Consider the following 19289-nt stretch of genomic DNA (forward strand, 5'->3'; position numbering starts at 1 on the left):
GTAAATCTTATTTTTAACTATTTTAATTCTTGACAGTTAACATAAAAAGAGTATTATTGAACATTCCAATAACATAGTAAGTAGTGTATTGTGTACTTGTGCGTGACTGCTTGAGGCGTGTGCATTAAGCGAATCTAAAATAGTTTTATCAATATTATTACATTATTAATTATACTTTAGTTTTTAATATTATAAGTGATATAACAATTAACGAAAAATAATTAAAGCAATTCAACCACATAAAAATAAAAAATATCACTAAAAACCCATTACATAGTTAATGCTTGTAAATAATATACAAGCGTCAAACTATATGCACAAAGAAAAGTAAAACTAATGTTGTACAGATCTGACATTTATTTATCGTGAACCATGGTTAGGACATTGCCTACAATATCTAGGAAAATTAAAAAAAAAATTTAAGTTATAAATCATGTATTTTTAAATTGTTATAAGAAAATTCACGAGGACCTTTTATACATTTTTTAAGTATTATTAACAAGAAACAAAAATGTTTTTAACATAAATTTAAAAAAAGTTTTGAAAATGACAATTGGCATCTGCTCAAATAATCCAGTTCCTCGTTGTTTTTATTAATACCCTCAGTATTGGAAATTGAATTCAAATTTTCTGTTCTTAAACGTAATGGTAGACATATGAATAAAAAAAAAAACAAACATCGTAGAACATTAAAATTAATATATTTCTCAAAATTTTAAAAATGTCTATTATGTTCTGTGATATTTGCCGAATAAAAATTTAAAAATCCTATTTATAATATATAATATATATAGTGCTATAGCAATATCATGTACAATATACATACACATTATACTATGCAGTGTACACGTCAAATAGAAATAATAAAATAGATAGGTAGGTAGTTACTCAAAATTGTCATGATAATAAAATACACGTAGTTTAAAAAACAATGCATATATTATATACCTAAATGTATATAAAGTATAATATATAATATAAATTGAATATAATACCTGGTAATACACATAATATACTATTATTATTATTACTATTATTATAGTATAAAGTATTTACTATTTAGTATAAACTAAAGAAGTTCATCTTCATCTTACATAATATATTTATTATTATGTTTTAAGTTGTTGTTTTAGCTTTTAGACACTATACAAAACATATCACTACATTTCCAGACACGAGACGTAGTATTGTATTACCGATACAGATGTGGACATCTTTTTTTTGTGCATACTTGTTTTTGCAGAATTTATAATTCTATCATCAAAAACTACGTATTATATTACATGTGAAAAAAATAGTTTAATGTACATTTTTTTTTTATGTTTATTATTCTACTCTGAAGAAAATATATTATAATTTAATTTTATAAATCTATAATGTTTATTTTGAAAATATTTAATACGTATATATTTACTACTATTTAGTTGTAAGATGGGTACAATATGTCTGGATAATAAATAAAAAATAAATTTTTGACTTGATATATGCTTGATGTAGCAGATTGTAGAAATTAATATTTTTATAATAATATGTTGGTAATATATATGTATAAAATGTATAAAATATATAATAATACGTTGGCGTTATAATTTATACCAATACTATACTAATACGGACGGGATAATTCGCGCTTGTCGAGTATCTATATTAAATTATGATTACCATTCTCCAAAAAATATTTTGGTGGTCCGTAAATGTCGTTTGTCGGCAGAAAAATTTGAATGTTACTATTTGTAATTTTATTTTATATCAACCTAATAGACATGTGTTGTACAATAAATACGAACAAAAGTATAGTATTAGTATACAATTTAATGTAGGTTCAATAGGTTCATATTATCATATTAAATAAACGTCAAATAAGATATAATAAACCAGTAATAATGTAGGTAATCATAACTTGTTATTAATTTAAGTACACATATATAAATTTATAAATAAATAATAATCTCATAATATAAAACTATAAACTATATTAAATTTGTATATTTGTCTATGTAATAGTTACTAGTTGTATAGTTTTTATAATATAATGTATAAGTGGTCTGTAAAATTTAGAGTTATGGACTTGGTGCCTTAATGGTCCGTGAGTTCCAAAACGTTAACGATCGCTCCCTTATACCAAATATTTTTTTATCAATGTATAATAAGTGATAACATAGTCAATTTACAAATGACAATTGAATATAAACTAAATATACCTATGTCATGGGCTGTACTGATTTTAAATACTGTATCAGCAATTTTTACATTTTTATTCAAATAATGCTGTACTTGCGGCTGCTATTTTACAGTAAATGTGCCAATGTAAACATGTTAGTGGTTAATAGGTACTATATATATAATATTACACAGTTATGCATTTATAGTGTATACGACCTACCTATATTTATTTTTATTATGTATTATTTATACATATATAGACATATTAAAATATATTATAGTGTATTAAAATATCCAGTTAATTGGATTATTAGAATTACTATACGAGATTTCTTCGACTTTTCACATCATTAATAATAATATATAGGTATTTTGTATATGTATATATACCTACATATAAATGAAAGTCTACTAAGATTATCCTCATTTCTTTAATGATGACAAAAACAGCTTGAAATTTAAGTAATAAAAGTACCATTATATTGGTGTTTTATGAAGCGGAGAAAGTGCAGATTAACAAAAAATTTTTTTAATTTTATTATACATGGCAATAATCTTTTTAAACATCTTAATAAAAAATGAATGTCATTATACGTTTATGTTATAGATAAAAATAAAAAAATGTTATGTGTAAATGTATTATAAAAATTGGTTATAGGTGATATAATAATATAATAATATTTAAATATATATATATATATATATATATATTTATAAGCAGTATTTTATTGTTATTGATAAACTGAAATTTGTAGCATACAGCTTTAATATGTACCTATATTAATATATGAATTAAAATTTAAAATCTAAATATCTAAATATAAAAATATAATTCATAGATTAATGTTAGAAAAGCAAATACTTATATTTTACAGTGTAACATAATACGTATAATATACGTAGTATATTAAATAAATGTTAAGTTGTTTTAATATAGTTAAGTTAAGAACTTATTGTTTCGCATACCTATTACTATTTGCATTTCTGTATCTAATATTATTACAAGCATAATATATTTGGTGTTTTTTTTATTTATTCATAATATAATTTCTCTTTTTACCTATATACAATATTGAATATACATGGTAGTATAATGGTACTATGACAGTATCACAATAATAATATATTAATATTATTCATTTCGTTCATTATACATACTCTCGTCAGTCGTCATACGTACACAGTATGTATAATAAAAAAAAACATGTCTACATTATATTATGGAATTAATTTTTTGAATAAAATGTTAGTACTTGTAAACTACAGGAATTTTTAAGTTGCATGTTAAACTAAAAAATCCCAGTTAATATTTTCCTTAATAATTGGAAAAAAATTGGCAAGTTGGTATACCGGCTTTGCTGTATAATAGTTATTGAATATGGATATGTTAAATTTGAATTCAGCGATATATCATTGTATACGAAAAATGGTTTTGAACGGAAATGGTCTATAAGCCTATATATCATTACTTTTTATATTGCTAAAGTTACTTAGTATTATTACTAACCATAAGTTGACTTAATTTTTGTCAAAAACATTGAATTTATTAAATCGTTAATATTTTATTATTATGATGATAATAAATATAATTTATACAACTATACCATATTATACGTATTATATAAGTATATTGTTAATACATTTAATTTCTAAAGATAATGCATTAAATATTGATAAAGCTTTACTTGTAATAATTTTGAAACGGATAATTTAAGAAACTTTCTCTTCCAAATTTATATATTATAAATTTAAGTATATTTGTTTCTTCATGGTTTAAAGGGGCGCCAAAAAAATTGAAAAGCATAATGATAAATAAAATAGAGGCGAATATTTTTAATTTTTCCCTGGGCGCTAAATCTTAACAGCACGACTCTCAGACTCTGTGTATACTTGATATAATTTGACTATAGATTGATAACTGAGTAATTAGGTAAATATAGCTAAAAAATACACATGAAATTCCTTTAAATGAAATACTTTGATAATATCAAATAGCTAAAAAGTATATTTTTAATGCTGTTATTATGAACCATCAATTAACAATTTGTAATATTTAGCAAATCAATAGGTACTAACAAACGGCTATTTAAAGTTCCCACCCTCACATAAAGATTTTTTAAGGAAATATTTAGTACGTAACTAGAATATATTCGCATTTTGTATGGTATTATTTCTACCTTATATTAAATTTATGTAAATAAATATTGGTGTAAGAAAAAATTTAGTTCCAAATATTTGGTCGGGGGTTAGGTCGCTAGGAACATACGTATATATGAATTTAGAAAAAGGTCAAAATGACGAGAATTAAAATTCTCAACTTTATTCCAAGGTTGTAAGCTTAAGAAAATATTATGTCATCTTAATTTTAAGTTTACCGGCTTTTAATTAGTTCATAGTTGTAGAAACAGTGTTGGAAGTTGGAACAAAAATAGTTTTTTTTTTTAAATAATACAAAACAAACGATTTATTATCGTTTAAAACATTGTTTTTTACTATTTTTTTAAATGTTTTTAACAATTTTTATAAATAAAAAATTAATTTAAAACAATGCTTTGTCTCAGGTGTTGTATACTGGGTGATTCTTTTATCATTAAAAACTTATTTTTTCGTCAAGCCGTCAAGTATTGACTTGTTTTCAAAATATTTTATTTCATGCTTTTCTCAAACTGTATGAAATTTTAATTTTGTCACCCTTTTATTTAATAGTGTAGCCATTATAAACTTTTTATTTTTAAACGGAAACCTATACTTAAAACGTACTAAATTAAGAAGGCTATTTTTTATGAATCTTAACGTTCAAATTATTATTTTTCGTTAATTTTTTTAGTGAGATATAACTTTTCAAAGTTAAGTGGTTTTTGTAGGTTTTTATAATATTTCTTGTTTTATACAACCATATGTAATAAACTCGTTATCAATCATCAACGGAATGATGAACGTTGTACCTGTTGTTACCAAAATACCAACGCCTCACTGTCGTAATAACCAGTTGAACGAACACCTAAAAACCTTAAAGTTTAAGGTTTAAGGCTTAAACCATCATCTAACGTTGAGAAGCTATAACTCACTAACAGTTTAATAAAAAATAGCTCTACTATTTTATGACATTTTAAATATAGGTTATCATTTGAAAATTAAAAATTGATACTAATTTCACTTTTAAATATAAGGGTGAAAAAAGTAAAAATGTTAGTTTTAAAAAAACATTTTTTTTTTTTTTGTTTATTTAAAATAATTTACAATCTATACAAAAATCAGTACAATAAGACAATTTGATATCTTATAATGGTTAGTGACAGGAGATTAACATTTATGAGCAGGCACTCAGCAGTACCACCCGACCGGGTACATTTTAAATATTATTATAATTTTTTTTTTTATTTTAGTAAAAGATGTTTTATGTTTAGAAAAACATAAAACTAAAAATGTTGAAAAAAAATTGTAAAAAGTCAACTCTGAAATAATAAGTGTTAATGATAAAAAAATTACCCTGTATAGGTATTATTAAGTAATATAATTTTTAATTTTTATATATTATCTGTACAATAGTAATAGTATGATACCGTGGTCTACAAAAAAAAGTAGGAAAAATTACGATACAGTTTTATATTGTTTTTTAAACACATCCAATTTTCAACTCTGGATTCATATGCATAAATAATATTATTATGTACCTGCAAAAGGTAAAGTTACCCACGGGATGAAAAATAACGTCTTATAGACACGCGTCACGTGTTTGTGGCCGATTTTCCATACCAAGTAAAATAATAATAATAGGTAATATATTAATATAATATTATGGGCTATGGTAGTTGGTGGTGTGCATACATTATAATTTATAATAAACATATTTTAGTAATGGTTATAGACAGTTATAGTAATAGTACTTAACAAACTAATAACTAATGAATAATATAAATAATTATGAATCGGGGTGCAAACTAAATTGTGATAAAATGAAATAATCTTACCTAACCAACACATCGCTGAACACATAGTAGGTACGCTATATTTTTTTTCTTAATAATGATATGTAATAATGCGCAGTTATGCTGCAGATGATATAAATAGTATAATAAAATATTAAAATTATATTACAATAATAAATTGCATTCATTATTCGTATCTATATACATTTTAATATGGGTACAAGGTACTGCAGCAGTAGGCAATGCGCTGTGAATTGTGATCTGCTGGTATAGATTCCTAATATATGTAATCTGATATGTATAGATATTTATAATATACAAATAGTATGAGACAGGTACGTGTTGTCCAGCGAGCAAAATCATATTACGCTCGGCGAATAGCAATACCAAATAATATTAATATATAAAAGGATGGATAATGAACTGAAGGAGCAAAACGGAGATGACGAAAAAAAATCGCCAGTTAGAACGGAAGAAGAGTCCGAACTGCCGACTTGTGACGGTCAACGTTGTTCAAGTGTCGAGTTCAAGGTAGGGCGTCACACGCGTGCGCATTGGGACCACGGTATGCAGTGGTAATAGTGGTAGCGGACATGGTATCTCGCGGCAGCGTCAGCGGCGGTGGTACTGTGGTGGTAGTTTACTCACTGCTCACTGCTGCAGTCGGAGCGTCTTCGATATATGCCGTCCGCAACGCGCACCACCATTGCACTACGATTGCTTCGCCTGTACATCATTATATAGTGGTAATAGTAGTACGGCACATCTGTCGCTCCAATCCGATAGGTGTCGCGGGGCAATACGTTCCTCGCCGGCTCACCGCTGCTCGACCGGCAACCCCTTCCCTTTCTCTGCCATCGATGTTATAAACAAATAACAACATTACATCGTACGGAATCGTAGTAATCGTAGTCGACCGGCAGTCCCGTTGTTGCACTCTGCGTGTGTGCTTGTGTTAAGCGTACCTCTTTCGTTGTTTGCCGTTTTACGCGCACACCATCGTCTCCACGTCCCCTGAAAAGGCTCGTCGTCGTCGTATAAAATAAACAGTACCCAGACGCAATCGGTATGTATACACAAGCGACATCAATTATTAAAATAATAACACGGGTACCTATTTTACACACGTCGTGATATATTATTATCATGCCATGATGTCCGATTAAAAAAAACTAATAAAGGATTGACTCGATTTTAATATGATCGCTGTGGCGATTATATTGTCAGGTAATTTGAAATTTTAATAAATGAAGGCGCGTTCATCGTCCGAGTGACTATTATGGCGTACAGTTTTTCCTGATGTTGGACCGCTCGGCGGCGTTTTTGTCGCGTCGAAAATCGATTTTCCGCCTCGCGGATATCATTTTGTGTACACGATCGTATTAAATTTTTAGGAAGCTCATGATACATCACCACCGTCGTCTCTACCAGCCACTGTACAGTTGTTTACTTTTGAATAATTATTTCAGTGCACGTACAAACGCTATATATTTAATATTATTATGAAAATATACTACGACCCTCTCCGTCACCACCCCAATAAAGGGCTCTCGTCTTGGTGGTAGGTATGAATTGTACTATAAAATCGTGTGTGGTGTGTTCGCGGGGGTGGCCGCCCTCTCACTGACTGTGACCAACCCCAAACCATTACTGGGTGCGCGCCTAGTCCTCGCTGGTCGTCTACTGACGTCTCCTCGATACATTTCGATAGACTTGTATTTAAACATGTTTTAGTATAAGAGATTCATATCATAATAATAATTGTATATTACTATTATATTACATAAATAGAACGTATGATATAGTGAGCGGTACAATTATAATCTATTTAGCTGAGGGAGTATTCTGTAATTGTTAGACAGTTAATTTCGCGGAATTTTCACGCATCCGCGCACAGATAATTTAAAAGTTTATAGTCTACAAAAGTACAAACTGGATTTCTATACTAGTGCGCGAGACGTCAATGCTTGACGTACTCGTCTGTGCGTTGACGGTCGTGTAGTAGCATTAATTACTGCCGTAACTGTAATTAATCATTGGTAGTAGGTATTCAAAGAATATAAATTTAAAAATGTTGCGGTTATATTGCGCGAGAATCCTAATAGGTAATCTTATTTTTGTCACAATATTATGATGAACTTTTAAGCATTGATTTTTTTGGTTTTGGTATGTTTAATTACTATTGTAGAACGCATTACGGTACTTCACCGACTGAATGTTTATATATAATATATATTTATACTCGTGATTTTCCAGAACAAAATGCCACGAGGTTTATATTTAAAACTTTAAAGGTCAATAATTTGTTTTTATGTATGTTCAGCAGAATAACATCAAAATTGAAATTGGTCCATTATTATCGGTATTCAGTTCTAATGGTTCAATATAATTCCTACTTTATAAGTTAAAACCTCCATATTAACTATTATTATTATTTCTATTGATTAATCCAACGTATACAACGTTTGTCGTTGCAGACATTCCATATTATATAAAAATGTTCTAATTTTATAAATTTATAGTATTACATTATTCCGTTTACGTATTGTTTAATCGTTTATTCGTTTACATTGAAATTGAATATTAGTATACAAATATTGTACAATTGTTCCTATTTTTTACAATGAAACATTTCAATACTCTCAAAGAACTTTTATCACCTAAATATTAAAATGTTCAATATTTCTAATTAACTAAAAATGTCTTGTTTTTAATTTTAAACGAGTACTTACTGTGCAACTATTTATATTACAATAATATGTGTAGGACGTAGGTATATCATATTTTGGAATTTACTTACATAAGCATATTTTAAAACATATCAAACAACAATAATATCGTTAACAACCTAAAGTTTATATGAATTAGTCATATTAGGTTAATTTATAAATTATAAATTATTACCAATACTTTGTACGTTTTATTATATTAGATTGAAGTTGAAATTTTAGGTTATCGAAAAATAATTAAGTTATTCATTATGCGTATCTATAAACATAGGATTCACATTGTGCGTTATGTATGTATATGTTAATATATTAAAGTCCCATAGGTATAAGGTACTTATTGATAATTATTAATTTAAATTATAAAATGTTTATTCTACTTATTTTATGTACTTTTATCTAATGCGCGTATTATACTATAAAAAATTTAGTACTAAATTATTTTTTAATGGTACATGGTTATGGTGTACTCGTTATCCATAATAAAATTAGAATAATTACATAAACATATATTGAATAGATTATAGACTGCATGAAGGCTTCATTATGTGGCAGAAAGTAATGAAATTGATGTGCTTATTAAGAGTGATACGGTTAGTGTGGTATTGTTGAATACAAGCGAGAATACAAGGTTGAACACAATCAATTTGATTTTTAGATTTGGTACCTATCCACTGTAAAAGAAAAAAAAGTGTGTTAAGACATAAATAGTTTGGAAAAAATAATTGTATTTAATTAAAGTAATATTTAATGAAATATGCCTATAAATAGTAATAAACTAATAAAGCAATAAGCTATTAATATTATTACAATAGTTTTATATATTTTGCATTAAATACATGTATAAAAAATCTATTTAATGATAATATTAATTTATGTGTTTGTTTGTTATTTTTATGAAACATTAAACTTGGTACAATTAAATCTATTATGACTTTCATAAACTTAGATAATTTTTATTATTTTTAGATTAATATTCAGTCATGAACGGATTCAATAATCATGAAATCAACGAAGGAGGTCATAAGCATTCAGTTGCACCATGTAGTTGCTGGACAATTGGTTTGGTCAATGTTGATTCTAAACGTTATTTAACAGCTGAAACATTTGGGTTCAAAATCAATGCTAATGGTGCATCGTTAAAAAAAAAACAATTATGGACTTTGGAACCAAGCACTAATAATTCATTATTAAGTGATGGTCCTACTACCACAATTCGACTGCGATCACATTTAGATAAATATTTAGCAGTAGATACTTTTGGAAATGTGACTTGTGATGGTGATGATCCTACTGATCCTGGAACTGTATTTCAAGTTTCTGTAACTGATGGGAACTCTGGTAGCTGGGCATTGAAAAATGTTGTACGAGGTTACTACTTAGGTGCTTCCTCAGATAATCTCAAATGCACAGCGAAAGCAGCAGGATCCAGTGAACTATGGCTAGTTCATTTAGCTGCAAGGCCGCAAGTAAGTAGATTTGTTATAATTAATTTATATATATATATATTAATATAGTATATATTTATGTAATTTATATTAAAAGTTAAAACACTATTTAATCTAAATATATTATTTAAGGTGAACCTGAGATCAGTTGGACGAAAACGTTTTGCTCACTTGTCTGAAAACTTAGATGAAATTCATGTTGATGCAAATATACCTTGGGGTGAAGATACACTTTTTACCCTCGAACTGCGACCTGATGATGACTTCAAATATGCCATACACACGTGTAACAATAAATATTTATCTAGAGATGGAAAATTAGTTGACACATGTACATCCAATTGTTTGTTTTCACTTGAGTACCACTCGGCTGGTTCTTTAGCTTTGAGAGACAAAGTTGGTGGTTATTTATCTCCAATTGGTTCTAAAGCACTACTTAAAACACGATCACAGACAGTTACCAAAGATGAATTGTTTACTCTTGAAGATTCTTTACCACAAGCAAGTTTTATTGCTGCTCTCAATTCAAAATATGTGTCAGTTAAACAAGGTTAGTAGCTTATTAAAATTATATTAAGTAATATATGGATTGGAAAATAAACAATTTAGTGTCCAATTTCTCTGTGTACTTGCAATAGTCTGCTAAGCTGATAGTAAGGGTTGACTTCACAGGTTTCACATATTGATAGATCTTATCATCAGAAAACTATGCATTATAATGGTGTTTTTGAGTCTTAATTTATTCATAATTTCTTTTTTCTTTTTTAATTTAGGAAGAAACTTATTATTTTTCTCAAAAATTCCATTATTTCCATTTGTTGTAAATTTATTTTAACACCATATTATTTTCAATCTTAACTGTAAACTATAATTTTTTGTTTTATTTTTTATTCTTAGAATTAATGTAAAATGTTCAGTGTTGAGTGGATTATTTTTATAGTGATTAAGTTACTTAACTCGTTTCTTATTATATACTAAATTAATGAAGTTACTTTACTTATTACTTACTCAAATAAAATAATCATGAAATTACTTTATTTTTCAATCAGAAAGTTAATTGTGTTATTTTAGAGTTACGTGTTAAAAAAAAAAATTCATTGGTATTTATTTAATTTTTTAACATTCAATAAACAAAAAAAGTAGTAAATACTTTATAAATGTAAACATTTTTTTTTTTTTTTAATGAACTATTAAAAATGTTTTGTAATTAGCAATACTTGAAATTGTAACAGTGATAACACATTATATTATTGATATTACTTATCAAAATTAATTTCAATTATATTTTCGTTACTTAGAGACAATTTAAAAAAAAATATTCAATGTGTTAAAAGTTAAAATAAAGTTGGTAATGTCATTAAAATAATGTAATACTTCAGTTACGTTACTGCTAAGCACTTCATATAAATAGAATAAATTATAATTTAAATTAATCAAAGTAATTTTCAGTTCAATGTATATTATTTTAACTTATACCCTGGAAGTAAAATATTATATTTTAAATTATACTATACATCTATACATAATATACAATTATTTCATTACGATTTTATTACGAATTATATATAATTATTATACATTTATACCCAACGTGGCAACGTCCTACCTACAAATGTATTATTAAAAACATTTAATACAATCCAACTAAAAATTTGTAAACAAATAACTTACAATACTCGGAAAATTTTAAAAATAGTTTTAAATAAGTACATGTGTTTTACATTTCTGTGTGTGATGAACATTTTGTGAATAATGTTTGTGTCCTAAATTACAGCACCTAGTAATTTGTGTGGAATTCAACTCTACATCACTAAAACCTGTTTGCTTTCCTGTAACATTTTCTTACGCAAATAATATAATTGACCCCTTTTATTCAAAATATATTTTATTGAAATGAAGTTTTAAAATATAATTTGTCATGTTAATTAATACAATTATACATGGATTAGAGGTAATATTGCATATAATGATTTTATTTACTCATTAATTTTAATTACCTATACACTTTTTATTTTATAATTATAATAACATTGAATTTTGGAATTATATGTAATAGCTTTTTTATTTTTTTATTTTTAACGATTTATACTTAACTCTACATATAAAGTTTTATTAATTAATATAAAATAATAAGTATGACCATTCATTGTGTATTAAAAGACTATGACTATACGTATAGGTGCTTAATTTTGAAAATTCATTGAGTAGAAATTCGATATGGCTCTTTAGTAACTAACTATAGTCTATTTTATGTTATGTTTTTGTATAGTAGCAATTATATCCACTAAAATACTTAAGAAGGTATATTTATTTACGAGTTTTTTTTCGTACATCCTAAAATCATACTTTCTTCTAACTATGTTGTTACAACTGTTTTAAAAATAATAATATTGTGGTACTCAAAGGAAGTTAACATTGGATTATTACATGAATAGAATAATAAAACACAATGGATGCTATGAATCAATAATGCGTCATTCGTGTTAGTTTAGTTTTGTTTTAATAAATTCGTTAAACAATATTTTTTACAAAATGTCTTTAGCTAAGAATATTATTTATAAAAGTCAAATATAATATTATGTAAAAAATAATATGCAAATTACAAGCATAAGTTGCGAAAAATCACTATAAGAACTCCACTATATAGGTTGGTACATTTTAGTGATTTATATTATTATATAATATGCTCTAGTTAATAATTTTTTTCATTATATTTTAACGTCGACAACTCGTCTTGACGTCTTGTTAAACACCACAGTACGAGGATTAAACCAATTATAACACAGGTGAATAAACCTCGTTTTTCTTCTTTATAATTGTTGTTTTAATTTGACACGGTCTGACGAAGACGCATTTTCATAACTCTTAAAAATACATGATTGTTGTATCTTTAATTTTACTTAGGTATCGTGCGTATCTTCGGATATTCTGTTCGCATACAAATAATGTATATAACGACGTCATTACGTCAGTCATTTTTGTTTGCATTTCAATTTGATTATTAAAATTATTCTTCTTTTATAATATAGTATTGTCATTATTTTTTTGAATTTATTATTACACAGATACGTCTTTGTTATTTAATCTGAACTTAAACAACACTATTTGCATATTATACGACATAGGCGTTACACGTATCAACACATAATATGTATTAAAAATAATTACCATTTCAGAATTCTTTTCAGCCATTAAAAATAAATTATTGACAAGAGCTCTTGGTGGTGTGTTCTTACCTCTTTGTTAAAATTATCTATAAATAACTTGTACACGTATTGGCCGTAATATTGTATCTCGATTTTTATTTTTTCAAATGTAGGGTAAGCATCGCCCGTAAGCCGTAAGGATACATGTGATAACTACATTGTACACATGGTCATGTCTCATGGATTGTCTTAGAGCTATAATAGGGTAGATAGTGAGACACACCCTTATTTTATCTTAAAGCTGTACCCAAATAGTATAATGTTTTAACAGCTGCGTGCAGTAGTTATAACCAAAAGTATAATTTTTAAAGTAAATGAGTAATGCTTTTTTTACTATGTATATTGTTTGACGAGGAAATGTATTCGTTTGTTTTTAACTATATTAAACGATAAAGAGGAAACATCATAATCAATATTATTATCAAGCTTAAGGATAATTACATTTTTTAATTTATTTTAGCCGTAAATCGTTTTGATTATCCATGTATAGCTCGTTCTTATTTAATTTATACATTTTTAGATTTGTATGTACTTGATTTTCATTTATATCACACACATTGTTGTTGCAATTACTTACTAATTTACTTAAAATTTATAATTTTCATTTTTATTTTATAGCCTTTCCCGTAAGTGGGCATTGATAATTATTAATTATAATATACATTATTGGCATATTGCGAATTGAGTTCGATAACTAAATTTGATAATAACACATTAACTATATTACGATACCCTTCGTTTAATATATTGTTTTTGTTAAAATTATTAATCATCATCAGTTGTAGATAATGATTAATGAATACTGGCTAATAAAAAATAATGAATAATGATATGTGTATTTTAATTAACTGCGTTATCAAAATGATTATTTTTAGATTGAGTCGAGTCCTTAAATATAACATAGAAATGTATATAAGGCATAATTTAAAATAATACTATATTAATTTAATTAAGTGTTTGATGTTAAAAGTAATTTTTTTAAATTTAATATTTATTGATATAATAGCTTTATCTAAAATAGTATAATATACTACTATAATACAATAGATATGTGCATAGAACTAATAAATCGTGTTGTTGTAACTAGTAAACAATATTTAGAGATATTGAAGTTTGATCAAAGTACTTTTAAATTATGTACCTACTAATATATTTATTTATTTTAAATGTTAGTTATTATAAAAATTAATAAATTTTAACTATTTATTAAATATTATGAATTTGTAATAAGTAATGTATTAAATAATATATATTATACAAGGTTATAATTTTTAAGTAGATATACGTAAACTCAATACTCATTCAAAATAATTTTTATTAATTGTATATACATTAGAATGTTTGGATAGCTATTAATTAACTATCATATTTTCTCCTAACGTTTTTTTAAAGGATTAAACGAGTAAAAATTATATAGGTTAAATGGTTGTCGTAAATATTACACAAATGTAAACAGTTTTAATTTATATTTTATAGAATATGAATTTATTGTCATATATTTATAATACCTATTGATATTATTTTTCGTTTATGAAATGAAACACTGACAAAACTCATTATAAAAATATCATATTTTAAATTGTAATGTAAAATAATTATTGCATTATAGCAGATTTTAAATTATATAAAATATAGGTGTTATGTATATCCTAAAGTAACTTTCCAGAATATTTTATTCGTGAATAACATGCACATGTTTATGGAATTCAAACTAGGTATTTATTAGAACGGTTGAAATGTTTAGATGGTTAACTGTGCTAGAACTTACTAAATTCTTTCTCTATTGTTAATGAAGCTAATTATAGTTAAATCACAGTCTACTGAACACATTGAAATAGTAACATGTTGTTTTAAGAATTGGAAATTTTGTATTACCCACGTTTCTTATGCATGTAACAATTATCATAACAGCAGGGAATATTTATGGATATTCTTTATAGGTATACATTTAAAATAAATGGTCTGCTTGAAACAATTAATTTAATTGTGTTTGTAATCAGTCTGATCCTGATGGTAAGATATAAATTAACGTGTACCTAGCCACCTAGATGTGTGATATACTGATGTATCTACTAGAATTAGTCATAAAACATTAACTTTATATTTAATTTGATTTCAAATAAATTAAATGAAACATCAGGTATATTTTACCGTTCTCGGCTTCTCACTTCGCTTAAAACTAAATTATTTTATATTAGGTTATTATAAAAAAATTCTGTTTACAAGTTCTTTTCTTGTCTTTAAAATCACACTTTAAAATATACGTGATATTTTGGTGTCTGTTACTATTATTTATACTATGCGAGTGATTAGTATATTTACGTTTATCTTCGTTGGTTTTAATATTAGATACAGTGAATTGATCTATTAGTTATTATCTACTGAGTACTGACTATAAAATTGAGAGGTATCAATATTAATTGTACTTAGTTGGTGGGATTTTTTCTGTATCTGAAATTTGAAACGAGTTTAAGAATTTTTAAAATGTATTATTTTTTACTCACCCATCTTTTTTTTTAAATTATAAATTATAATAATAAATAAAGTAAACTAAACACAGCAAAAACTCTTAATAAAACAGACAATATCGTTAGGTAACAATTAACAAATATGGGTAATTTTGTGCTCTGTTAAGTCTTAAATCTGTTTAAAAAAGTATTCCAGTGTTATAATAGCATGGATGACGAATCTATAGAACACTTGCCAAAAATTTAACGATATTCGAATATATTATTATTTTATTATCTTAATATTTAATGAATAAAAAAATATAAAAAATTGAAACTCGGCTTCCAAATATAATGTTTTTTATTTATACAAAGTGGCTCTTTTCAAATAACTTTAATATTCTTGTCTACTTACCTAAATACGTGAAAGTTTATTTTTCACATTGAATTATTTCAAATAAAAACAAAGTAATAATACATTGTTGAATAAAGTTCACGCTGTAGTTTTTGTTTTATTAAAATATTCAAGTAATAAGGGCAAAAGTCTAACAGAATACACAACTGATACTAAAAAATTACATTGGAATTTTTTATAACCTCGATTAGGTACTCTAAGAATAAATTGTATATACAATAACATATATTGTACATATGATTTATATATGTACATATATTGTACTTATTCTCGCTTTTTTTGTTATTAAAATCAATGAAATATCCTGTAATTTAGTATAGGCATCAATTTTAATGGCTTCTTATAGAATAACATTTTTTTTTATTAATATAATCCGATTGTAGGGGTGGACGTAACAGCTAACCAAGACGAAATATCCGATCACGAGACTTTCCAACTGGAATTCGATCCTTCCACTAAAAGATGGTACATACGCACAATGCAGGACAGGTATTGGACTCTCGAAACTGGAGGTGGAATACAAGCTGTTGCTGATAAGAAGTATGAAAATTGTTTGTCTTTTATTTTTTATAGATTCAAAATTTAAACAACTTAATATAATATTCATTAATATTTGATTATTGAATAATGATACTATTGTTAAAAAAAAAATAAATAGATCATCGAATGCTCTATTTGAGTTGGCATGGCAAGGGGATGGGTCAGTTTGCTTCCGTGCGAACAATGGTAAATATGTCTCTACAAAGCGGTCTGGTCATCTGTATGCAAATGTTGATGCAATTGATGACGCTTGCAAATATTTCTTTTACCTCATAAACAGGTATATACTTGCATAAAATATTTGATACGTTTTTGATTTACAAATTGAAAATACCAAATTATATTAAATATTTGTATCGATTTATTTTTTTAGGCCAATATTGGTATTAAAATGCGACCAAGGATTTGTTGGATATAAATCATCATCAAGCTTACGCCTTGAATGTAACAAAGCATCGTATGAAACTATACAAGTTGAACGGTCAGATAAAGGAATTGTATTCTTTAAAGGTATTATTAGGTTTTGATTAAAGTATTTATTTATTTATTTCTTCTTTTTGTTTAGGACAAACTAACAAATATTGGCATGCAAATGATGAAGGCGTTTCTGTGGAATCTGATGTACCGGAAGGATTTTTTATTGAATTAAGAGAACCAACAAGGATATGCATTAAAAGTGTTACGGGTTATTATCTTTCTGCTGGTAAAAATGGAATGTTTAAACTTGGTGATGGAGATTATAACAATGCTACAAAGTGGGAATATTAATGTGGGAATTTAATATTCTTTGAACACGTGTCCATTACTAAATGGAAAAAATAAAAATTATTAGCTCTGCTTATAAATATGGGATTTTTTAAATATAAATATATAAATACATATATTTAACAATAAACTATAATATGTTTTATGATACATAGGTACTTAAGTTTATTTTATTTATAAATAATTATAAATTTCAGACAAATCTTAATTCAACTTATAAACATAACTATTATACAAAATATACATAAATATAATTTGAATAAATTGAAATATTAAAATAACAATTAATTACATATAGGTAATTGTTTAAATTTAAGTTGAAGTATCATACCTTGTATTTTAATTTTTTCACATTAAGTGTCAAATTTTTGTTGGTAAAGTTTGATTTACTTTCCATCCACTTTTGTCAATTTTCAAACATATTTACTGGTTTATAGTTAGTATAATATAAATTGAATTAAACTAATACTGAGTTTTGTCATCATTGTGGACAAATAATGGTCCAGCAAATATCCAATGACAAATTCTTTTTTAGTAAAACCATTCAATATCGATTCTATTTTATTTTATATTTGAATTATTTTCTTTGTTATTGAAATATGTTTAAATTACAAATTAAACTTTAACTTAATTTGTAGTTAACATGGTTTTAATAATAACTTTATGTATCATTTACAGATATACAAAAATATATAATATGATCATTAGTTCATAGTTTATGGTTGTTATACATATATGAATAAAAAACAAGCATTTGTATTCAAAACACTTAAGCTAAACAATAATAAAATATTTTTATGGCCTGGCTTTAATTTACTTAAAAATATATATATTAATATAACAAATCAATAATATATATCTAAAATTGTATTGTTATACAAATAAAAGTTACTCAGATGTATACAAATAAAATTGGGTTTTTTAAACAGATTTATATTGCTCAATATTGGTATAATCTTGTTTAAAACAACTATATTTATAAACATACAACATTTTTTACTATACATTTTACACTTTTTATACAAAATAATATTATCATTAGACTTAAGTCATATTACATAATATTATGTATTAGTCACATAATAATTGAATTTATAATATGCTCTCAATATTTTAATTAAAAATAAAAAAACAAAACACAACCTCAATATTTTCCTATTGTGTTTAGTTTAATGTGATTTAATGAAAAAAATATAATATAGAATTATTTTTGTGTAAATAATGAAGATATTTACAATTTTTAAAATAAATAATAAATACTAATACTTTTTTTTAATTAAAAATATTAAAAATGAAATGTGCAATACCGGAAATGTAAAAAAAAAAAATCAAGTCATAAAATAACGGGTTATAAAAATAACTTGTTTTATGTTGCTTACATTATATTATTAATTTATAATAATATATATGTAGCTCAACTGCTTAAGTACATTTAGTAGATGAATATTGAATGAGAGGTATGAGTAATGATCCTAAAATTCAGTTTATAATTTATTTTCATTGGTTACTAGTCTTCCAAAGAAATAGAATACTCATTTAACCTAATATTTATTAACTTTTATACATTTTTTACTCATTTATGGAGACTGTTTGGTATTTATTATAATATGTTTTATGAAACTATTTTTGTGTTAAAATTACATTTGCAAT

The 19289-nt window shown here is 25.5% G+C and overlaps 1 protein-coding gene across 1 annotated transcript; it reads left to right on the forward strand.

Moving 5' to 3' along the window:
• The first annotated feature begins 6831 nt into the window (after positions 1 to 6831).
• On the forward strand, positions 6832 to 17686 carry LOC113557437 (protein singed). The gene is made up of 7 exons (XM_026962961.2): positions 6832 to 7158; positions 9788 to 10287; positions 10399 to 10816; positions 16718 to 16874; positions 16993 to 17154; positions 17248 to 17384; positions 17440 to 17686. Exons 2-7 carry the CDS (start codon positions 9802 to 9804, stop codon positions 17640 to 17642), a joined length of 1563 nt encoding a protein of 520 aa, XP_026818762.1. The 5' UTR covers positions 6832 to 7158; positions 9788 to 9801; the 3' UTR covers positions 17643 to 17686.
• Positions 17687 to 19289: the final 1603 nt, after the last annotated feature.

Source organism: Rhopalosiphum maidis, chromosome 1 (genome assembly GCF_003676215.2).
Source record: "Rhopalosiphum maidis isolate BTI-1 chromosome 1, ASM367621v3, whole genome shotgun sequence".
NCBI classification, from domain to species: domain Eukaryota; kingdom Metazoa; phylum Arthropoda; class Insecta; order Hemiptera; family Aphididae; genus Rhopalosiphum; species Rhopalosiphum maidis.

Excerpts from the sequence above, each read along its gene's own strand:
- LOC113557437 (XM_026962961.2), top strand. The coding sequence starts at position 9,802 with ATGAACGGATTCAATAATCATGAAATCAACGAAGGAGGTCATAAGCAT. Across the intron at positions 10,288-10,398 it reads ATTTAGCTGCAAGGCCGCAA|GTGAACCTGAGATCAGTTGG; the intron begins GTAAGTAGATTT and ends ATATTATTTAAG. Across the intron at positions 10,817-16,717 it reads ATATGTGTCAGTTAAACAAG|GGGTGGACGTAACAGCTAAC; the intron begins GTTAGTAGCTTA and ends ATCCGATTGTAG.